A 25341-nucleotide genomic window follows, 5' to 3' on the forward strand; every position below is an offset into this window, starting at 1 on the left:
AGTTATGCAGGCTATACGATAACCAACACTAGAACCTCAGTTTTAGGATGCAATTCCAACGTTAATGTAAAATTAGTTTACACTGTTACCCAGTTTTTCTTGTTTTCCTTAAATAACATTTTTCCACCTTCCACATGTAATCACTACCAAGAAGCTTATTATCCAAATCCTATCTTCACAAAAATGAAATGGCAAATACAGACTTCTCCAAAGCCTTACCGGCATGAAATGTATCTTAGTGCTTTTGCTAAAACATTATTACCTCAAACTATATAGTTTTGAAAAGCTCCATTATTAATTAACAGGTACCATTTACTAACCCAGGCACACAGGACTACAGATATTTTCCTACCAACTACTTTGCAAAGTAGCTAACATTCCCATTTTACAGATAGGAAAATGAGGGTAAGTTAAAACAGGTCTCTCCAGATGTAAATGAAGCTGAAATTCATGACTGTCGGACTCCTTTATATAGCCACTACCTCATTCACTCTTTTAAGAATTTAAGCAAAAAAATAGCACAAACATTTTTCTAACAAAACCACTTTTATTTTTTTAATCATTTTCACTACCAAATACAGAACAAAACTTGGTGTGGAGGCAGTGTTCACTTGATTTCGACTGGTTTATCTGTATTAAAGGCTCATGTCCCAGTGCCACGCTACCTTTGTGCATAAATGTTCACTGAAAAATAACCTAAATATGGACTCCCTTCAGTGTAGCATGTTAAGTCAATGTCACTATTGTAAAGCCAAAAATTTCATAATCCCTTTAAAGTTAACTTATTTGTATTCAGAGATCAGAAGTGAGGGAGTAGAATTTTAGTAGTATTAGGCTTAACCAAGTGAAACTGCCAATAATTTGTTCTTAATTTACAAAAAATGATAATGTCATACGGTTCAACCTTTAAATTTTTTGGTATTTTTTAAGTTTAAAGTGTGTTTAAAAATGCAATGATTATTAGGACAGATACTAGAACTTCTTACTATAGACAAAATTCCTTTTCATAAAATCTTTAAAAAGTTACTACAAACTGTAAAAACAATGCTGCTTGTCTATACGGCATTTCAATTTTAAAAGTTAAAAAAAAAAAAAAATACTCCAACTTGGATAAAAGCTACAATTCCAAGTCTCATTTCCCCCTTAATCCTAACCACTCAAACACTACTCATATCATAAGTGAATAAATATACTATTTAGTATTGTACAGTAGATACATACCATTGAGTTTCTACACTATTCCAGAAAAGTATGTTTATATTCACCAAAAATATAATTTTACTAGATATAGGTGGGATCATCTGTTCATCCTAAAGTTCATTGCTTTTCTCAACCCTACACACAAAATATAAGAAATAAAATTACACTTAGAAAAAGACTGTTTTAGATAGAAATTAAACTAATTTTAACAATTCTGATGACAACTAATCACTACAGTGATGGATTTCATCTTACTAAAGTAAAATATGTAGATTGAAAGGGGGAAAGAACTTGATTTGTAAAATGAATGAGGTAAGTGTCATACATTCAACAGTGTAAATAAATACAAATACAGTTTTATAGGAACATAAACATAAGTTTAAGGGTTTTATTATCAAAGTCTTGTAAAACAATTTCAGAAACTGTACATCAACATGGCACAGACTGTAGCCTACTTTTGTTTTTACTGCACAAAAGTGAAGCCTGGAAACTCCTGTAAGAAAACAGTTGCCTAACTACTTTGCATTTAACATGGAATCACTGTGTGCATAAGATTACTACTGCGGTAACAGTAACACAAAATTTATTGGTTGTATACAACTTGAGATCAAATAAAAAGTACATTATCAAGTAGATTTGTCTTTTTTTTTTTTTTTAAGCATATGAAGGTCAATTTAAAATGCACTATCCCTTTTTCCAACGAGATTAAAACAAATTAATAAAAGTGAAAACTGAAAATGAGGATGAGGAATAACTTGCTTTTACAGATGGACTTCAGGATAGGCAGATAGTTTTCACTGATGTAAATGTGGAATAAATTATTTTAGGAAAAAAATCCTAAATACCTTATGAAAAAGTATACAACTCTACTTCAAAATATGCTATTTACTTAACTGCCAAAGACAGTTTCACTTGAAATCTTGTTTCTGTAATTAAAGCCTAATTATAGCCATCAAAAAAGGTTAGTGCATATATAACCTTTTGAAGTTAAACAAAAACCACAAAAATTTAGCCACAAGGCTTAAAAGATTATCTATTTCAAATGCTCATTTCCAGATGTAACTATAAGAATGTTAATTTGTCATGTCAACAAACAAGACCATAAGTAGATCCATCATGTTGGAGGATTTTAATGACATTTAGGGTATTCCTGCCACAATTAACATGCAATCAGTGCATTCCCTACATGGCTCTATTACGGCAATGAATCAAATTCTAGAAATACTATAAGTGAACTTACTTAATAAAGGAGATCATACAACATAAACAATCCATGCCTGCTGTAGATGCATGCAGCTTTTCATTTTTGTCATGAAGCAGCACCAGGATAGTAAAACTGCTTGGTTACTTGATCGATTTCACCCTGTCATAAATTGGTTACCCATGTATCACCTTCTAAAAGCTTTTGGATGTAATAATATCAACATCAGGAGCTTTATAACCATCTATAACTCAGAGCTGTATACATCTAGGTTTGAGATGAACAAACACAGCATTAAGAAATCACACAGAGGAATGACACTGATGCACGTATACAGTTGGATTCCCACAGAGGCAACATTCAGTCACTCATATCCATGTCTTCTTCATGATGATCATCCCCATTCACTTTGGACTCTCTTAGTGAATCACCAGTTCCCTTTTCCACAGAACATTCTTTTGTTTTAGGGGAACCTGGTTCTGTTGGTTTCCTTTCCTCCTTTTTTTCTTTCTCACTGTCATACCCCTGTTCCTCTTCATCGTAATCCCGTGTAACCTGCTTTGCCAAGGAGAATAGTAAAAGTAAACGTCTTCACAGGAAAATCAATTCTTTAAAGTAATAGCACCACCCCAAACACCAAAATAAATTAGTTTGTAAACATACTTTTACATCTTTATCACTCTCTGATTTTCGTTCCCGTTCCTTTTCCTTCTCTTTACTTTTCTTCTTCTTGCTTGTGGATCGTTCTCTTTCATCTCTGCTTCTTTCTTTGTCTTTATCTTTCTTCTTCTCCTTTTTGTGTCTAGGATGACAGTAAAATGCTCACAAGAAGCTTGATATGAACTGCTCAAGAAGTTTCACCATTAATTAAACAGCAATAAGTTTACACTTGTTTTAGATGGCAAACATGACCCAAGTTCATTTGCTACAAAGGGGACGGCAAAGATCCAATTAAATCACTGGATACAAAGCTGTACACAAGTAAGATAGGCAAGAAGAATGTAACCTGGTTATAGGTCTAAAAAGCCCAATCCTAAACAGTGTTTACTCTAAGACAGAAGGGAACCTATCAGCACACTCTTAAGCATTTTTACTCCTGAAAAGGAAGAAAAACTCTAGAACATTTTCTGAAAAATAGATCTAAAAGATTAATATTCTTACCTCCTAGGGGATGGTGAGCGAGACAACTTTCTCTTGGGAGACCTAGGCTTTTTAGGAGATCTTGTGCCACTTCTGCTTCTTCGTCGTCGTCTCTCTCTAGAACCACAAATGTGCCAACTAGATTTTAAAATACAGTATTATCCCAAAGATGCAGACACATCATTGCAGATGTATCTACAATGGAGCTCCATTAAAAACAGGATTCTGATCATGCAAAACCATTTGTAAATACTCTTTCAAGCTGAAGAATCAAATGAGTAATAAAAATTGCAATTCTTTTTGTAAACTATGTACCTTTCCTTTAATGCCCTGAAGAAAAAACCTAATTTCAAGAAATTCTTCTTAGAGACATTCTATCAACAAAACATTAGAAATATTACACTTGAGGAAAAAACTAACAAAGTCTTCATTCAAGGAAAAACAGTCTGAAATACATTATTTAAGGAATCAATTTTAGATTCATTCAGTGGCTAGAACATGTTTGGATAATATGTTATGAAAGGCAGCTGCTAATAAAATCTACAATTACTTCTAAATCATTAGGTAAAATTTAGAAAACTATAGAGTTAGTGGCAACAGAGAGATCAAAGTGACCTCCAGCAATCCATGCCCTACACTCCACTCCCTGCTTTCAACAATTAGCTTTAAGATGTTCCCTCTCACGGAGTTTCTGTCGTGGTGCAGCAGAAACGAGTACAGCTAGGAACCATGAAGTTTCGGGTTTGATCCTTGGCCTTGCTCAGTGGGTTAAGGATCTGGCATTGCTGTGAGCTACAGTGTAGGTTGCAGACGTGGCTTGGATCTGGTGTTGCTGCAGCTGTGGTGTAGGCCAGGGACTGTATCTCTATTTAGAACCCTAGCCTGGGAACCTCCATTTGCCATAAGTATGGCCCTAAAAGGCAAAAACAAACAAACAAAAACCCTCTCTAAACTTTTTTTTTGACTTTAAGGCAATCTTCAGATTCAATGCCACTCCTAGCAAATACTAATGGTGGAGAGTTCCTGTTGTGAGGGAGTAGAGATGAATCTGACTAATAACCATGAGGATGTGGGTTTAATTCCTGGCCTCACTCACTGGGTTAAGGATGCCATGTTGCCATGAGCTGTGGTATAGGTTGTAGACTTGGCTTGGATCCCACGTTGCTGTGGCTGTGGCCCACAGCTATTGCTTGATTCAACTCCTAGCCTGGCAACTTCCATATGTTACACATGTGGCCCTAAAAAGCAAAAACAACCCCCCACAAAAAACAAAAAACAATGGCATTTTCCATAGAACTAGAACAAATAATTTAAAAAACTGTATGGAAACATGAAAGACCCTAAATAGACAAAATAAATTTGAGAAAGAAAAACAGAGCCAGAGGAATCACACTCCTTGGCCTCAGACTATATTATATAAAGCTACAGCCGTCAAAACAGTATGGTACTGGGCACGAAAAAAAGAAATACAGACCAATGGAACAGTATAGAAAGCCCAGAAATAAACCCATGCAGCTATGGTCAATTAATCCACAACCAGAAAGCAAGAATAGAATATAAACGGAGAAAAATATCCAACATGTATGAACAGCTCATACAACTCAACATCAAAAAACCAATTACATTAAAAAATGGGCAGAAGAACTGAATAGACATTTTTCCAAAGAGGAAATGCAGATGGCTGACAAGCACACGAAATGATGCTCAACAAACACTCAGGGAAATGAAAATCAAACCACCTTAAGTCATCACCTCACACCTGTCAGAATGGCTATTACCAAAAAGAACACAAATAAATGTTGGCAAGGACGTGGAGAAAGGGGAACCCTCATATACTGTTGGTGGGAATGTAAGTTGGCACAGCCACTGTGCAAAACAGTATGGAGGTTTATGAAAACACTAAAAATGGAACTATAATATAACTTAAATTCTACTCCCAGAAACACATCTGAAAAAAACAAAAACACTTAACTTGAAAAGATAACATGCACCCCAATGTTCACAGCAGCATTATTTACAATTGCCAAGATATGGAAGCAACTTGAATGTTCACCAACAGATGGATGGATAGGAGTTCCCGTTGTGGCACAGCGGAAATGAATCCAAACAGGAACCATGACGTTCCAGGTTCGATCCCTGGCCTCACTCAGTGGGTTAAGGACCTGGCGTTGCTGCAAGCTGTGGTGCAGGTCGCAGACATGGCTTGGATCCACCGTTGCTCTTGCTGTGGTGTAGGCTGGCAGCTGTAGCTCCAATTTGACCCCTGGCCTGGGAACCTCCATATGCCATGGGTGCAGCCCTAAAAAAAAAAAGAAAACAGCAACAACAAAAAACAGATGGATAAAGAGGATGTAGTACATATACATAATAGATTACTACTGAGTCAAAGAAAAGAATGAAATTTTGCCATTTGCAGTAACACAGACGGATTTGGAAAGCATTATGCAAAGTGAAAAATGTCTCCTGATGAAGTAAAAGTTGTGTGCGGTGTTTCCAGGACAGGGGTATAAATATATATACTTTTGTCTTTTGTCTTTTTTAAGGCCGCAGAGGAGCCTATACCACAGCCACAGCAATTCGGGATCCCAGATGGGTCTGCGATCTACACCACAGCTCAAGGCAATGCTGGATCCTCAACCCACTGATCGAGGCCAGGGATGGAACCCGCAACCTCATGGTTCCTAGTTGGATTCGTTAACCACTGAGCCATGACGGGAACTCCCTATTTCTCTTCTGTTGCTCATATCTAGGGTATCACTGCCAAGTTCAAGGTTATGAAGGTTTACTTATATGTTTCCTTCTAAGAAGCTTTTAGTTTTACCTTTTACATTTAAGTCTTTTATCTACTTTTAGTTAATGTTTATGTACAGTGTGATCCTCCAAGTGAATTTAAATAATCAAAATTAAGAAAACAAACATTGAGGTAAAACATGTAAATGAGATTAAGAGAAAATGGAATTAAGTATGGCCAGCCCTTACTATCATATGAATTCCACATTAAGTATGAAAAAATATTTTCTGAGGATAACATTTGCAATACTGAATTTTCACTACAGCAGGTTAAAGACAGATTAGTCCTCTAATGACACAAATTACCTGCTTGCCTCTGATTATTTTATCAATGAACCACTACATATGGGAAAAAATATTTTGAGTATTAACACGTGCATATTTTAAGTATAACTAAGTATAATAAAATGAATTTAATGTAATAATGCGGTATACTTTTGCCATTAAAACTTAAGTGTTGGGGGGAACCACAAAAACAAATGAATTAAGGATGTGAAATGCATATAGCAAACATAAAAACTGACCTCTGTTGAATTCCCTATTTTTAAAAGTATACCCTATACCATAAATTTTAAGTGAAAAGAAAAACTTCGGGTTGTTCTTCAAAAACTATCTTTAAAAAGGAACTTCACCACTGAAACATTCAGCTATGCACTGGAAAACATTTCATGTTCACAGGCTATTGATAGTCTTGCAAACAAAGTTTTAAAAAATACCAAGAATTCATAATACTACTCTACCTGCTTGCACTTCTGGAACGTCTGGCTGTGCTGTAACTTTTTGGTGGTGTTTTGGAACGTTTCTTTTCTTTGTCTTCTTTCTTTTTGTCTCTAATAAATGAACACAATTCATGAATAGGTTAAAGAATCAGCTAATACATAATTCTATCTCACTAGAGATCCAAACAAAAGTACAATGAAATCTAACTCCATTCTTAAAATGTTTTCCTGATAAGAACTATAAAAAAATACTAACTCAAGTGGCATATCATAAACAACTTTAAAAAAAATCCTAATTTCCCAGTCTTATTCCATATAAAACTTCTCTCCAGGAGCAAAGCAGTCTATCTGGCAAGAAAACAAGTATATTGGCCAGTTTCTTGGTTTATCTAGAGATAAACACTAACAGTTTTATTAAATAATTTTCTGTAGGCTCTTCAACAGAAGATTAACAGTTTTCCAACCTACCCTGACTCTAAGTTCTCTACTGTCAGGCCAAAACTTATACAGTACTACTAAAATTTGTCATCCATATTATCGGTTATTCTTTCAAAGCACACACCCCACATTAACCTCTATCATGGATGAAGCCAACCTTCTAACTTTTTTCCTGCTACTGTATTTTCTGGGCTATTCAAAGCTATTAGAAAAAAATATCATAATGGACCGGCTGGTAATACAAGCATGCCTAGACTCTAAATCTTTTCACAGATTCTTTTAAATTTTTATTCTCCACATTTTTTTCTTCCCAAAATTCTATGCGGAAGATAATCAATATATACACATATGTCCCTTATACCCATAAACACATACCTATTTTCAACTATTCATAGTTTTAAAGTCTCTCTCTGTTTGTTCTAAACTAACCACCCCACCCCCCACCCCCGTACATTCTCTATTTCTTTCCTTTCCATCTCTGTTAACCTGCTCCATCAGTTACCTGCTCTATTCATTCAAGAGTTACTATCTAATTCCTAGATAACTTGAACAGTCCTTAGGTGGTCCTGGTCATGTTTTCTACAAATTGATGCTTATATCCTTTACAAGAAATCTTTCAAAGTACAAACTTGAAAATATTAATTCCCCATTCATCACTTTTCAATTTGTTTCGATTGCTTCTTGGATCAGCTGCAAATTCCTTACTGTGAACAACAAAGCCTTATACATGTGTGATCTGTTTCTCTAACATTCCTCACCTTATTTACTGTTCCTTTCACATCAAAATACTTGCTGTTTCAAAAATTCATGCTAATTTTGTAAACATTCTCTACCTGAAACCATGACCCACTCCTCTTCCTGAGTGCAGTTAAACTGACTGCAATGGCCATGCCTTTGTAATACATTTTTCTTTCTCTTAGTATAAAGAAAGTTCCTTCAGGGAAGGAATGCCTAATTGTTCTTTATATAATAGATGTTTCACTAAATCAGCTTGTTCGATTGACTGAATTAAGGGATGACTAACTCTAAAACATAACTAAAAGCCTCACCAGAGGCTGAACACTCGGTAAAGCTCCCATTAACTTCTGTTCCCAGTTGAGTTACACAATTACGAAGAATAAATGTTGTTGCTTCCCCTACCCCGTAGTCCTTATTATTTTAATAACATAATATATAAAAGGGTAAAGTAGTAAAAAATAAAGAGCTGCTTCTAAAAATTGAGGCAAATATTTTAGAAAGATATAAAGGACAGGTGTTAAAAAAAGTGAAATTGTGCTGTGTGACAATTTATAAATGGGAAAAAAAATCTAGGTATTTTCAAGTAACAGAGTTCTCTGGATACTTTTACGGACAGTTCAAATGAAAAGACAGTGATTTGGTATCAAGATGAGGCTTATTAATTTCAGAGGGTTTGGCTATACACAGACACACACACACACACACACACATATAAAAATATATAAAGATTATTGAATGTGTATTTTAAGCTGAAACAAAATGTTAAGGTGAGGATGCCTGTCTTTTAAGGAATTCTCACTTTAACTCTCTACTGTCCCCATATCATTGGATAAAAGACCCTTAAGCATGGTTCAGTGTCTGTTACACAGCAATACTTAGTTCACATTTATAAGGTGCTCAGGGTAAGATATACAAAGATGAATTAAGGCATGATTGTTTGCCATAAAATTCTTTGGCTTATCCAGAGGAATGCCTCGTAACACTAAATCCTTAGCAATAGTTGAAAGGAAAGGAGGTAGTGGAGCGGCAAAGAATTTTTACCACAAAGATATCTCGCCAGTCTCCTAAGACTTTGGTTACTTCCTCTTTTGTCATTAGAGCAGCAGTATCCAGGGGCGTTAGGAACTCTAAAAAGTGTCTTCCCACTAAGAGGTAAGAATTTTTTTCTGTACCTGTTTTTTGATGTGCTCCTTGACCTCCTACCCCTCTCTCTGGAATGAGATCTTCTCCGTCTTGGACTTTTGGATCGTCGCCTACTCCTTGACTTAGAGTGTGATCGCCTTCTTGATCTGCTTCTTGATCGCCTAATAACGTAAAAGAAAGCAAATACACATATATACATGCAAAAAGACTAGATGTTTTGACCATTTCACATAAACATCAGATAATAGATTCAGATATACGGGCTAACCATCAGTAAGTGCGGGTAACTTCCTGCCATTATTTATTTACTCTACACAATAAACACTTTTGATACCCAAGGAATTAGTAATACCGTTTAACATCTGTAATTGCTAACCCTTTAATCTTATGCTCAGCTCATCAAACCAGTCCTCCTATGCCCATGTAGTTGAAACTACAACTACAAACTTAAAAATACTACTAGAGAATGAAGAAAAATAAAAAAAAATCTGACTCATTTCTATCATTTCACAATTACACAGCATTTTAGCAGGTATGTCTTATTTGATTCCTTACTATAGCAAACTAAATCCATTTACTACTTATCAAATACTTATTTATGCCCAGGACATGCTCTGTAAAAATTAACCCTAACTTATTTAACTAATAGTAAACCTCATAAAGCACAGGTGCCATTATTAAAACTATTCTGTAATTCCCATCATGGCTCAGCAGGAACAAATCCGACTAGTATCCATGAGGATGTGGGTTTGATCCCTGGCCTCGATCAATGGGTCAGAAATCCAGCATTGGCATGAGGCCAGGGATCGAACCTGCATCCTCATGGATCCTAGTCAGATTTGTTTCTGCTGAGCCAGATGGGAATTGCAGTATAGGAGTAATTTAAATGAAATTATAAAGTCTAGCTCAGTGCCTTAGTATAGACATATATGAAATACTGACTCCCTTTTCTTTTCTTCCTGATGTGCTAATAAATATAGCATCTGTTACCACCATTTTCTAAAACAGCTGTTTCAAAACCCATCAGTAGTACTGTCAGATCAAATTCAATACATTTTTATTTTACTCATCTCTTATTTTTGACGATATCTGAAACTATTTACTAAAACAATCACTCTCACTAACATGTCTATATCCTATGGAAATTTTCATATAATGCTTGTCTACCTTTCTCTATGTTCCATAAAGGACGGGTGTGTGTGTGTGTGTGTGTGTGTGTACATAAATATATATATATTTCTATCTTATTCAACACTGTACCCTTGAGCAATTATTATGGTGCCGGACTTCAAGAAAAGGTACTACCAATATATTTTGAGTGAAATACCCTTAAAATATCAAAACCAATGGAGTTCCTGTCATGGCTCAGTGGAAATAAATCTGACTAGCATCCATTAGGATGCAGGTTTGATCCCTGGCCTCACTCGGTGGGTTAAAGGATCTGGCGTTGCCATGAGCTGTGGTGTAGGTCACAGACATGGCTCAGATCCCGTGTTGATGTGGCTGTGGTATAGGCCAGCAGCTACAGCACCAATCTGACCCCTTGCCTGGGAACCTCCATATAAAGCTCTATGAAGACCAAAAAAGGGGAAAAAAAAAAAAAATCCAAACCATCACTTTCTTATTAAGAATTATAAAGAAATTCTGGAAAACCAAAATTGATGCTATTAAAATTAATTAATATTGCTCATCTTTTGAGGATTTTGGCTTTAAGAAAATTTTAAGTGAACAGTCATTTTAGCTAAACCGCTGTAACATACACATATATTCTCTCTCTAATGTATACAAGAAAAAAAAACTAGAAAAAGTAAGTCCATTATTGCAGGTTCCCATTTAAATAAAGTGACTGATAATATAGTTTTAGAAAATCTAATAAGCAAAGGTAGTGTATCAATTTATTTACTATAAGGTCCTGAAACTGCTACTTTCAGGAGCACTGCACTACAGAGCCATTTTGACAGAGTTTATATAAGCTTTTGAAGATTAGAAAAGTATAGAGATTATCATATATTCTAATTCAAAATAATGGTCATTTTATATTCCACGATGCTTAAAATACTACAACTCAAAAAATTTCTTTGTTATGATGTGTTACTACGAGTGTCTAAAAGCACTTTGTTCAGGAAAATAAATGTTTCACTGATATTTCCCATTGATCCTAATTAAAATAGGTCTCCTTTTTAGGAGTTAAACTAAGCTATAAAAGCACTTGTCCTGCAAGGTCAAGATTCTAAGCATATGCACAACTCAAAAGATGTTGGAGGTTTGCTCCTAGACTACTGCAATAAATGGAGTAACATAATAAAGGGAGTCACAATCACTTTTCGGTTTCCTAGTTCATATAAAAGTTGTTTGAAGTTCCTGGTGTGGCTCCCTGGGTTAAGGACCCGACATAGTGTCCATGAGGATGCGGGTTTGATCCCTGGCCTTGCTCAGTGGGTTGAGGATCTGGTGTTGCTACAAGCTGCCGTGTAGATTGCAGGCAGGTCACAGATGTGGCTTGAATCTAGCATTGCTATTGCTGTGGCATGTGCTGGTAGCCACAGCTTCAATTCAACCCCTAACCAGGGAACTTCCATATTTCATAAAAAGCAGGTGCGGCCATAAAAATGTAAAAAGTTTTATTTATTTAGCATTTTAAAATTTTATTTATTTCCACTGTACAGCATGGGGACCAAGTTACACATACACGTATACATAATTTTTCCACTGTCGTGTTGTAAGTATCTAGACATATTTCTAGTGTTACACAGCAGGATCTCATTGTAAATCCATTCCAAGAGCAATAGCTTGCATCCATTAACCCCAAGCTCCCAATCTCTCCCACTAAAAGTTTTATTTATACTATACCATAGTCTATGAAATGTGCAATTGTATTATACCTAAAAATCAGTGCACATGCCATAATTTTTAAATATTGTAAAAAGTTTTAAAAATGGAGTTTCTATTGTGGCTCAGTGGGTTAAACCCAAGTGTAGTCTTCGTGAGGATGAAAGGTTCAATCCTTGGCCTTGCTCAACGGGTTAAGGATCTAGCGTTGCTGCAAAGTGAGGAATGGGTTGCATATGCAGCCTGGATCCAGTGTTCCTGTGGCTGTGGTGTAGGCATGCAGCTGTAGCTACAATTCAACCCCTAGCTCAGGAATTTCCATACGCCACAGCTGTGGCTATAAAAAGAGGTGACATATTCTAGATTTGGGTTTTTGAAAGACATCTTCATTTTATTTGCTTTTTAGGGCTGCACCCATGGCATATGGAAGTCGAATCAGACTACAGCTGCTGGTCAATGCCACAATCACAGCAACACCGGATCTAAGCCACGTCTGCGACCTATACCACAGCTCAAGACAATGCCAGATCCTTAACCCACTGAGCGAGGCCAGAGACTGAACCCGCATCATCATGGATCCCAGTCAGGTTCGTTGAACCGCTGAACCACGAATGGAACTCCCTTTTCTTTTCTGAAAGATATCTTTAAGAATGAGATGGCTAGAGAAAGGGGGATGAGAGAAACACCACATGAAACAATCCTGTAACATGCTGCTACAGACTAAATGTTTGTATCTTCCCAAAATTCTTATGTGAATCCAAATAGCCAGTGTGATGATACTAGGTTATAAAGGCACAACTTTCATGAACAGGATTAACGCCTATATGAAAAAAGTCTCAGTGACCCCCTGATCCATTCCATTACGTGAGGACATAGCAAAGAGACAGTGGATTATAAATGAGGAAGAAGGTCCTCACCAGATACCAAATTTGCTGGCACCTTGATCTTGGACTTCTCAGGTTTCAGAACTGTGAGAAATAAATTTCTTTTGTTTATATAAGTCACCTGATCTATGGTATTCTGTTATAGCAGCTGAACTGACTAAGACACAGTCCAAGAACTGACTTAACAATGTTATAGGGTCCATTTCAAAATAATAAGATATGATTTACCTTTCCCACTGTCAACATTTGCACTAATGTTGCAAAAGCAATGGTGGTGTAAAAGTACTGGCATCTCCTTCTTACAAATCAAGATAGTGGCAACTAAACTTCCCTATTAGTTACTGTATTCTTCTTCACTGGCAGCATGCATTTGCAGTAAACAGAGAAAGAAAAAAAAAAAAAAAAAAAAAAAAAAAAAGGAAAAACCCCACTCCTGACATTTTCACTAAGAATGTTCTTGATAAAGCAGTAAAAACCATTAATTTTATTAAATCTAGTCCCCTGAGTACTAGTAAAATACTATTATATAGATTTAATACTGTTATATTAAACCTAGTCACTTGGAGGAGTTCCCGCCATGGCACAGTAAAAGCAAATCCGACTAGGAGCCATGAGGTTACAGGTTCGATCCCTGGCCTTGCTCAATGGGTTAAAGATCCAGCGTTGCCATGAGCTGTGGTGTAGGTCGTTGACGCTGCTTGGATCTTGCTGTGGCTGTGGTGTAGGCCAGTGGCTACAGCTCTGATTAGACCCCTAGCCTGGGATCCTCCACATGCCATGTGTGCGGCCCTAAAAAAAGACAAAAACAAAAACAAAAACAAAACCATCTAGTGGCTTTGGGAATATTCTGTGCAATGAAATGGAAAGTACACACAAATCATTTCTGATACTTATTCAAGTTCAATGACTGTGTCAAGGAAGACACTCCTGTAATTTGAGTGTGAGTTTATCTAACAGGCTTTTGCCAGTAAAACATCACCTTTACTTAAAAGAACAAACTGACATATCAGTTTTTCAAACTTGGGTATTTGGCAGACATTTTCATAAAAGAATGAATAATGTTTATCATTTCAAGGAAAACACATTTGTTAACAATGGTAAAAGCTGAGCTTTTAAGAGAAAATTAAATTTTGGAGAACCTGAACCCACTATTGTGAACCTGACAGCCTCCTAACATAAAACAAGATATGTTAATATTTGAAAACTTGAATAATGAACTAAATTATTTTCCAATTCACAAATGTCTAATGTTACAAAAGCATGCCCGGGAAAAAGATCCAAAATATAAGAAAGATTAATAGATTTTAAGTGTCTCAGGAGTCTAGTGGAAAGTCAGAACTAGAATTCAAGTCAAGTTTCAAGTCCATTAGTACCTTCCATAGTACTAACTGATTTCAGTGCTCAAATCTCAGTGGCTTCTTCCTATCTCTGGATTTCTTTTTGGGGGGGGGGTTGTTTAAAGTATCAATCACCTTTTCAGCCCATATCTTTTCTTCATTTGTATGTATGTCAACACTTACACTCTGTAACCGCACTTTCGCCAGGAGCTAATTAGGTTATCAAGTAGCAGATTAAGCTATTACATTTAGAATGGATAAGCAATGAGGTCCTACTTTATAGCACAGGGAACTGTATCTTCTGGGATAGAACAGGATGGAAAAGAGTATGAGAAAATGTGTATATATGTATGACTGTGTCACTATGCTGTACAGCAGAAACTGGCACAACACTGCAAATCAACTGCACTTAGATTAAAAAAAAAAAAAAAAAAAGAATGTGACATGCAGAAATCGTTTTTGTCTAAGGTACAACCCACTACCAAAAGCAATCACTCTAACCTGTGCCTAGAAGATGAGGGCGTCCTCCTCCTCCTAGAACGTGATCTTGACCTTGAGTGCCTTCGTTTTTCTTCTTTCTTATCTGGATTTAAAAGGAAAGGAATTTGAATTAGAAGTCATTAAGTAGGAAGATTGTTCCCATTCAGGAAGTATTCTAAAAACCTAATACCTTAATTTTTGTCTTTTACACATGCTCTTTAAATTCAGGTTGCCAAAGGTTCCTTTGACTATTTCATCTGCCAGACTTATTAGGACGCTGTAAGGTGTCATCCATAAAACCATTTATGAAAAGAATTACCTTTCTTATTCTTTACTCTTTAGAGGTTTCTAAATCAGACGAGTCCCTTTTTCCATTCCCAGACTCTACTTTTATCTAAACACAGCTACAATTATCCCAGATTAAAACTTTAATCTTCACATGTTTATGTATTAATAGTACCTCCCGCAAAAGTACTTGTGTAAAAAATATACTTAAAAATACATTTATAGGAGTTCCCGTCGTGGCGCAGTGGTTAACGAATCCGACTAGGAACCATGAGGTTGCGGGTTCGGTCCCTGCCCTTGCTCAGTGGGTTAACGATCCGGCGTTGCCGTGAGCTGTGGTGTAGGTTGCAGACGGCTCAGATCCCGCGTTGCTGTGGCTCTGGCGTAGGCCGGTGGCTACAGCTCCGATTCAACCCCTAGCCTGGGTATCTCCATATGCCGCGGGAGCGGCCCAAGAAATAGCAACAACAACAACAACAACAACAAAAAAAGACAAAAAAAAAAAAAAATACATTTATAATAAATAAAAATACAGAAGTTAAAATTCTTAGTCCAGCAAAAAGTTCCTTCTTTCATTCATCACTTAGCTCTAGGCTCCTTTCCTAAATAATAGTCTAATAAACAGGCACAACGTTTGGCCCCCATATCCAGAAAGTAATGATTCATGTGCACTTTTCACTCTATTTCTGTGAGAGAACTGGATTTTTAGTAAGCTAGCTCTCTTCTCAATCTCTCTTCTTCCTTACAAATTTTTAATTGGGTAAGTTAGGGAATAGAGCTAGAATGATCTGTTTTTAAATAACACATAAATTCCTTTAACTTAGGACCTAAAAAGATAAATAAAGCCACACCATTCTTTATACACAGACTATTAGCTAAGTGAAACCGAGTTCCTCCCTTACATTTAGATCATTTCATTAATAGAATTCAATATGTCATTATTAATAAATTTACAAAAATCTTGGGGCAAAAATTAATAAAGAAACCATGTTTAGTCATTTCAGTTATGAGTTTTCAATGAAAACAGAAGCAAGTGTTCTTGTTTTGGAGTCACACAGGTCCAGAGTTGTCTATCTAAAGTTCCTACTTTTGCCATGTGACCTTGGGCTAATTAGTTAATATTTTGGTGATTAAATAATACACACAAAGCATTTGGTATTAACTTACGCATGATACTTTAAAAATTATTTTCCTAATACTATATATATATAAAATACCATTTATTAGTGGAGTGAAAAATATAAATAGAACATTTTTAATAGGAAAAAAAAATTTCAGGACCAAAGATCCAAATACATATAGGTAGACAATGGGATAACCATTCATTTCATCTCAAAAAGATAATCTGTAGGAGTTCCTGTCATGGCTCAGCAGAAACGAATCTGACTACTATCCACAAGGATGCGGGTTCAATCCCTGACCTCACTCAGTGGGTTAAGGATCTGGTGTTGCTGTGAGCTGTGGTATAGGCAGGCAGCTGTAGCCCTGATTTGACTCCTAGCCTGGGAACTTTGATATGCTGCGGGTGTGGCCCTAAAAAGCAAACGACCATCTGCAAGAATAACACATTTGCTTTTCTTTAAACAAATGGCAGACACATCTTTAGTAGGTTTTCTTGGTCAAATGAAAGACTAAAAACCAAAGAGCCTGCCCCAACTTACACGAATATAAATGATTAAAAAACAATCAAAAAACCACCAAAACATCACACCACGTATTAAATAATCCCAGGCAGTAATATTTTTGAAGGAATCATTCCCTGTTTAGGGAGTGGGCATTGTCTGTGTTGTACCCTGGTAGGATTTAGTAACATCCCTGGCCCTGTACCCACTAAAAGCAGTTGGTACCAGTATGACAACTACCTGTCTCCTGATACCTCCAAATACGTCTGGGTGACGACCCTACCCATACCACCCGCCACATTCCAAATGAGAATCATAGTACTATATGATCTTTTACCAAAATACGGAAAGTTAAAACAAACAAACAAAAAAACTAGAGTATTATTCAACAAATTTCCAAGCATAATTGCATAAAGCCATTTTACCTGGTTCTATAGCAGCAGAAATTAAGGACTGTGCTTCTCGTACTCTCTTCATGGCTTCCTCTATTTCTTTACTAGAGGTATCTGATTTCAGACTTGGTGAAACAAGACCAGCAGCTACATGATTCAACCTGGATCAGAACCAAGAACTGTTTGTGGAATATCTTAAAACGTACTAGCATTTCAAAATTTTGGTAGGATTTGCCTTAAAGAGTGTTCCACAATAATTTTATAGTAAAATCATATATAGCATACTAGCCTTTTGAATATTTACAATGGCACCTGCATTTTAAAAGACTCAGAAACATGTTGAATTAAAAAAAAAAATCTATTTAATTTTGCTGAACATCCATTAACTTTCCATACACATTTTGAGAAGTGTTAGTATATGGGAATATGCTGATGCTGAAGATTTTTGATTAACAGAACTTTCCAATCATATTATGTAAAAACTTTCTACATCATCATAATTTGTTGGGGAAGAGCATTACACGTTTGCAAATGAGGAGAAAATGAGACAGAAGCCAACAAGAGCACACAGAAATTACTAATGAAATTTCTCCCTGAAAAGGCTAAAGATGCACCCCTTAAGGGTTTACAGAAGTAAAAATACTGCAGACACCAAAACAAGGATGGTAGTTATTTGTGGGTAGAGTGGGAACTATAATAAAGAATGGGTACCCAGGGGGTTTTAACTGTATTGGTAATATTTTATAAGCTGGGCTTTTTACCTGATAATTTTTAAGGAAAAAAAATGCCACTAACTACTATAATCAAATCATTCTTTCTCGCCTCCCCCCATATTCTCCCACTATAGTGACTTTCACAAGGTTAGAAAGAAAAAGCATTAAGTTTAATATACTAAGAAATTACTAAATAATGAATTTGTGATAGCTAACAAGTAGGAGATACAACAGTTATAGCATGAAGAGAACTTTTCAAAGCACCTAAAAGATGTTGACTATTAGATGTTGACTAAATGTGATATTACTACTCTTTTAGCCTGGGCTTTTACTCCTTTTCCCTCATTTCTATCTTCCTCTAATTCATCCCCTAGGGCTTAGTTAGCTTCTCTGATCTTTGAACTAAATTCTCCTTGCAGTAAGTTCCCACTGCACTCCTGTACTTCCAGTTGGATGCACATGTTTTGCTATAATTAATAACTAGAATATAAATGCTATGAAAAGTATCTACTATGAACCTTATAGTAGATACTCAATATAATTTTTAAAATGAATTAACTAAAGATAAAACCTAGCTCTTTTCTTATCATCTTAGTTTAAGCTATTTACAATGATTCTCAAGACTTACACTAAGAAATTACACCAAAACAAAAGCCTTTATACATGAGCTCACCTCTGGATTTTTCTCCTTGTTTGTAGAAAACATAATTACGTACTCATGCCTTAATTTTATTTTAGCTATCAAAAAATAACTGTTCTCTAGACATTCACATACTGCATCTGTATCACCAACAGAAACAAAGAAAAAACCCTTACTTGGGATCAACAGTACTCATAAGCTTCAGCAACTGGTCTGCAGCAAGAGACTACAAAAACAAAAATGTAACAGTGAGAACACATAAAACGATAAATGATTGCTATTTTATTTTTTTGGTATGTTTCAATGTCCTTGGGACAATCTGGCAAACCTATAAAAACTAACATATTCCAGGCACGACAAATGACCAACAGAAATATAATGCTAGCCAATACGTTATATAAAGTATTCTAGTAGCCACATTAGAAAAATTTCTAAAAGGTGACATTAGTGACTACAGTACTGAATATCCATAGCTGTTTTATCAGGTTAAATATGAAGATTATGAAGCTCTATAGTCTAGATTTTACCGGGTTACTTCTTGCTTATTTTAAGACTTTCTGAGGGAAAGTAACATTTTAAAGAAATATGTAAAATAAAACTGAAAGTACTCAGTAATCAAAAGATTTCCATAAAGACTTTAGAAAAAAATTAAGCCAAATTACAGTGAGAGCAAACAAAAAACTTCCAAGTGTGATAAAACAAATTTTGAACACATTCTCATCCTTACACGACTTTTGTTCTGACTTTTAACAACACTGATGAGGTGTTGGCTTCCTTCTCTACTTTGAATTTTATAAAATGACAAAATCTTTAATGGGCAAGGGGCTAATAATGCAATGACCTCTAAAATCTTTCATTAACAAGTTTACATATGAAAAAATTATTTCTATAACAATTAGTTATCTCCTGTTCTTGAAATGCAAACATTCAATGCAACAAATTTGTTAATTACAAAAATGAGCTCAGAGGTGAAGGGCATTAAGTTATACCTGAGAATTCAAGTTTGCTCCAGGAAGCCCAAGTGCAGCAAGGGCAGGATCAAGAGTAGGAGCTCCCAAAGCAGCCAGTGGAACAGCGCCGATCTGTGAAATTTCAAATTTTATTTGTTTAAAATTTTGTTTCTGTTCCTCACAACTGGAGGGCTAGTCAACTTTTCTTCTTCCCCCATTATAGGGTCAGATAATAACTAGTTTAAGACTACAGGCTACGTGGCTCTGTTACAGCTAATTTAACTATGCCACCATAGATCAAAAACAGTCATAGGCAATACATAAACAAATGTCCACTGCTGCATTCCAATAAAAATTAACCAAAAATGGGGGAGGGGTGTCCCTGGCCCAAGAGCTATAGTTTGCCTAATCTGGCTATATGTAATGGCTTTATTTTTTATTCATCACAGCACAATTATTCTTAAAATCAGAATTCATAAAAAAATTAAAGTTTTTGATACATTCTCATGCTATTTATATTTATTGTTTCTTAGCTCCAAATCCACTGTTTTTTGCCCTGTTGTGATAGTGAATGCAACAGCCTTATAAACACTAATCTGACGGCTAGCATGATGTTAAGCTGTAGGGGGAGCTGGAAGGACACTAACTGTGGAAGAGGTTTCACTTTCTAGTTCCTATATCCCCTTTCTGTTACTGCAATAATACAAGGGATACACAGTGGCCTTCACCTCAGCAAGTTTCAGTGCTATCCTCTTAGGGAGCTTCCCAGCAAGTTCATGGCATCCCAGAGAACTTCTCTATTATCTACTCTTTGGAAGGAGGTCTGAGTCTTAGCTTCAAGGAGGAAGAGGAGCCCCTTCATCTAAATGTGTTTCTTGTATTTTCTTCCTCAGCCCTAGAAGCAGCGGTTGTTTCCTATTCTTGCAATTCCTGTACTCATTACAGTTCCCTTAGTAATCTCCTCTTACTAGTCAGTAATTCCTTAAACTCTTCCTCTTCAAATTATGGTATGATTCAGTCATCTGCCAGACATAATTCTGATTAATCAATTTAGTGCACACGAACCATGCAAAATCCTACAGCTTTGGGAGTAGTCTGACCTTTTCTACAAGCACTGTGCTAAAACCTCTCCTAGTTTCATTATTATTAAGTAAATAAAAGGTACCAAACTTCCTATAATTTAACTGTTTACTGAGTACAGTTAAAATATTGATAATGCAGTTGATCCTTGAACACCCCAAGTTCTAGGGGTCCTAACTCCCCATGAAATGAAAATCCACCTGGAACTTTTCAGTCAGCTCTTCATAGCTGATGTTTTGCATACCTGGATTCAACCAACCCTAGGGCCATGTAGTACCGTAGTATATATTAACTGAAAAAAATCCTCATGTTAAGTATAACAAGCAGTTCAAATTCATGTTGTTCATCAATTGTACTATTATAAAAATGGCATAACTATTATCCAGTTTTATACATCAAAGGTATCTACACATTTCCCAGATCCTTGAATTCATCTTTATTTTAAGCCAGTTACTTAATGCAAACCCCAAGAGCAAAAGATCAAAGGGTGTGAAGAAAGAAAAAAAAAAGTCTGAACTTCACCTTAATTTTCTTTCCTGGTCCAAATTAACAAAGTATTTTAAACAACATGTTCAACAGAAGTCTTATACCTCATGAGATTCCCCACCCCCATAGAGTTACTTATAGGCTATTTTAAGAGCTGGGTGACAAAATCAATAAAAGATATGTACAATTTCAGAATGTTCTTAAAATGCAAACTTCCAAGACATTCTCTTTAATATTTATGATTATAAATACAGCCTTTCACAATGCTTTAACCATGTGATAACACTCTGTGAACCATAATCACAATAGCACTGAGAAGCTCAAATTATGTTTAGCTTTTTCCACAATTCTGTATTGTTTTCCATACTTAAAGAATTCAATAGAACTAATACCTGGGTAAGTGGGTTAGGGGTAGGCAGGAGTCCACCACCAGGCAGAAGACCTGCCACTGCATTAGCTGGTGCCAACAGAGACAAAGCCTTAGTCTCATCAGGAATAACTCCTGCAGAGAAACATCCTCGCATTAGAACACACTCTTTTGCAAGACAGAAAACACACAAAAACACCCAGAAAATGTCTCCCTGATACACCACCTGAGTTTGTTGAAAGTACTTATGTTCGCTAAATATAAAACTTGATTTCTATGATTATTTATCATTAATTTATGTCAGAATGAAACTTCAATGTGTGAAAATTTGTTTCCTTTTCTCTACAAATGGTTAAGTTTCTAGAGTAAAAAAAAATAGCACAATACACACTACTTTTTGTTAACACTGCCAAGATTTCATCACCTGTACTCGATTTTTAAGTCATGAACCAAACGTAAGCAAGCACAGTCGGTTCTCCAGGGTGTGCTCTCAACTTTCAAAAGCTGTTTATGAACAACGACTCGTGTCGGCTGCTTCACTATAAAGCACACAGAAAAATCAAGATACACAAGACAAAAAAAGTTTGATTTAGGGTTAATAATATGGTACAGTTACTATGATTTCTTTTACACCTACCATACAAATTTGTAAAAATTAAGAGAAGAAAAGTATGTAAAGGAAATATTCTGTTGGAATCAAGCGTAGGGCTTTTGCTGACTCATGAAAATGAATATGAATGTTTCTGAAGGTCTCTGAATACACACAGGATGTGTGTGTGGGAGTGAGAGAAAGAGAGAGAATAGGTAAAACAACATGGCACATTCCTTACCTGTACAGTAAAATGCTTTATGTTCCAACATGTGCCATGCTAACCATACCAAAAAATGCTTCTATAAAGTGTCAGTTCAAAAACTAACTTAGCCAAACACCTAAAGCCAAAAAATGACATGTATGTCTGTTTTTAAAGCCTAATCTGTGTATTCAGATAAAATCTAAGGTCCTAAGACAAATATTTAAGTAGACAATTTAAATTCTATCCAACAGCAAAAGCCCTATACAGATGGATTAATCTGTTAATGTGCCCAAGCCCCCAAAATGAGAGTTCAATAATACAATTAAACTACATATTTGCAAATACCAGTAGTATTTCTGTAATACATATTAAGAAACTGCATCTCATCATAAAACATACAATATGTACAGGGCACTTAAGAGAAACTGGATAAGCTGCAGAAGAAAACTGTTGGGTGGTATTTTCAGCAGGGCCTGGTATATAGTTCAGGCTGAACCAGGGAAAAGAACTGTAAAACACAACAACAAAAAGAAAAACCACTGTTAAATAAAGGTAATGGTTCCTTCCACCTAAACTGAGAAGTGCCGATAATATAAACAAATGTATACTACACAGCACTGTTATCTTGCTTGTGTCAGAGCTGTCATCAATTTAGATACCAAGAGTTATGAAGGGGGGAGAGGGGAGAAGATCATTTAGATACAGGCATTAATGCATCATTATTAACAAACCTACAAAGATTATGGGATAATTTTGCATGCAAAATTATGTCTCAAGAGGATATTAAGTTAACATCTTACTAAATTAGTGCATTTGCAACATTTCTGGCAAACTAAATTCCTCTTGAATTTACTGAGAGACACCTGGTAGAAGATCTGCATCCATTAAAAAAAAGTCATGCATCTGATCCTCTGATTAAAAAAAGACTATTAAAAATAAAACTACAATTTAAAAATAGCATGAGGCCCTCACCAGTTAATTTTCATGCGTCAAGAGTATTTTTTTTACTGCTGCTTTGATAGAACCATGAAATACTGCATGAATGTGTAGAAACGAAAGAAAAGAAACAGACAAAAGAAACAAACATTAACCAAGGAACCTAAATAATCCCAAATCCATTACTATTAAGAGTTCCTTCCAAATCCAGCTATCTCAATTTTACCAATTAAGACTACTCCTTACCGTAGAGGCTTTTTTTTTCCCCCCAAATAGACTTTGCACCTATTGTTTTAAAACACTGACCAAGAAGAACCAACACCAAAGTGTAAGAGCTAAAACCAGGGTGAAGGGTGACAAAGGGATTGAGGACCTCAGTTATTTAGTGGAGGTGACATTAATACAGCATACCATACTAGTAATTAAATACACTAAAAAAAAGATTCCAGAACTAACATTTCTACAATTCTATATATATATATTTTCCCTAAATATTTCACTTGCTAAACAGATCCAAAAAAATTACTAAAGTCTAAAAATACTTATGAAAGTCAGATTTATATGATATACTGTATTATGTTCAGGCTTGGGATACTGAGCCAATAAAAATTCTTTAAATTTAAAGGCTAACTAATGTTTTGCAATTTACTCACATGACTTGACCCTTGTTCCAAAAGTTATGTTCTACATTTTACTTATCCTAAATTGGAATTCTGTAAATTTTCTCTTGGGATAAGTCTTATCTTACAACAGGCACACTGATAAAAAAGAAATTGCTTAATAAAAACAAACTAACTTGTTTCAGCACACACACACATATATATATATATATATATTTTAAAAAACCCTTAAAATTGGGCTCATACACTTTAATATAATGGAGATAGATCGGTTATTATATAGCATGCCTTAACCCATCTATGAATGCAACTTACTTCTTTAGAATACCACAGAGGCAATTTTTCTAAGTTTTAAGGACCAGACACTTCACAACTTTTACAAGGAATGGTGTAAATGTTCACATTGGTATGCAAAGATCTAAGATAGCATCTAAAGTTAACAACATCAAGATTCTGATTCCACTGACCAGTTACACTAAGGGAAGGGGAAAGCATTTAAATCCTGGTCAGCATGTATGTCAATAAAATTCAGTTTTAACATATTTCAGTGACTTCTTTGAATTTATAGTTACCAAAAAGCAAATAAAGTAGCAGTACATTGGGAACAAACTAATTGTAAAATATGCCTTAGAAAGTTTACAAATGAATTAGGACAGTGCTGTCTTGTCACAGTGGCTTTTTAGATCCAAAAACCCGCTCATTATTTCTGTCAAATTACTTAACAGCCTAAAATGTAAAAGAAAGAAAATGTAGTTAACAAATGTTACACCGGGAAAACACTTGGGGACTTGAGTGCTTGCTGCCTTTAGTTAAGTCTAGAATCCCTGTATGCAGAGGACCCACTGTTTTCAGTCATCTGGAAGAGTTTGCATTTGCCTTCTCCACTATAAAAATCACACACACAAATAACAAGAGAGAAATTTATTATTAGAGATATTCTAGAAAATATAGCAAGAATGAACAAGAAAATCTGGCATAAAACAAAACACCCAGTGCCCATCTGGCACCTAACTATAGGAAATCTTAAACTTTCATAAAAACCAAAATCATTGTGACCTTGGTATACTGGAATTCGATGTGGGATATATTTTTAAAGTTATCAGTGAGAGGAATCACTAAGAAATAAAACCAACCTAGTCATATTTATTCAAACAAAATAATATCATGCATTATTTGAAGGATCTGTAATGTGCATGGAGTGAACCATTCACCTTCAGGACTTTTCATAAAATGCAATGTTAAATTAACTAAGCAGATGTATCTTAAGGAATTACCATCAGGGATACAATTTTAATGAACTTTAAAATGTTCAAAAGAATGCAAAATTTAAACATCTATATAAAACATCTGATTTGAATTTTGAAATTAAAAAACTGTCTTCAAGTAAAAATATGGACCACAGTATAACAAGGGTTTCAAATGTAACAGCTTATATTTTAACATGCTACTAATGCTCACTCTAAAACTACACTGAGGTAGATGGTCATCATAGGATGCCCACAAGATAGTTAAACAAAGCACAACCTCTGCATATGGTACGACTATCAAAGCTCTGTC

General features: G+C 35.5%; 1 protein-coding gene across 1 annotated transcript in view; it reads right to left on the reverse strand.

Moving 5' to 3' along the window:
- SRSF11 (serine and arginine rich splicing factor 11) overlaps positions 1556 to 25341 on the reverse strand; it is a 46204-nt gene continuing 22418 nt past the window's right edge. Inside the window, 11 exon segments of the mRNA NM_001044587.1 lie at positions 1556 to 2959; positions 3065 to 3203; positions 3563 to 3658; positions 7072 to 7161; positions 9399 to 9530; positions 14921 to 15002; positions 17232 to 17359; positions 18728 to 18777; positions 19541 to 19633; positions 21460 to 21571; positions 25310 to 25341. Coding sequence (NP_001038052.1) covers positions 2762 to 2959; positions 3065 to 3203; positions 3563 to 3658; positions 7072 to 7161; positions 9399 to 9530; positions 14921 to 15002; positions 17232 to 17359; positions 18728 to 18777; positions 19541 to 19633; positions 21460 to 21571; positions 25310 to 25341 — 1152 coding nt within the window. The 3' untranslated portion in view covers positions 1556 to 2761.

This window comes from Sus scrofa, chromosome 6 (assembly GCF_000003025.6).
Source record: "Sus scrofa isolate TJ Tabasco breed Duroc chromosome 6, Sscrofa11.1, whole genome shotgun sequence".
Lineage (NCBI taxonomy): Eukaryota > Metazoa > Chordata > Mammalia > Artiodactyla > Suidae > Sus > Sus scrofa.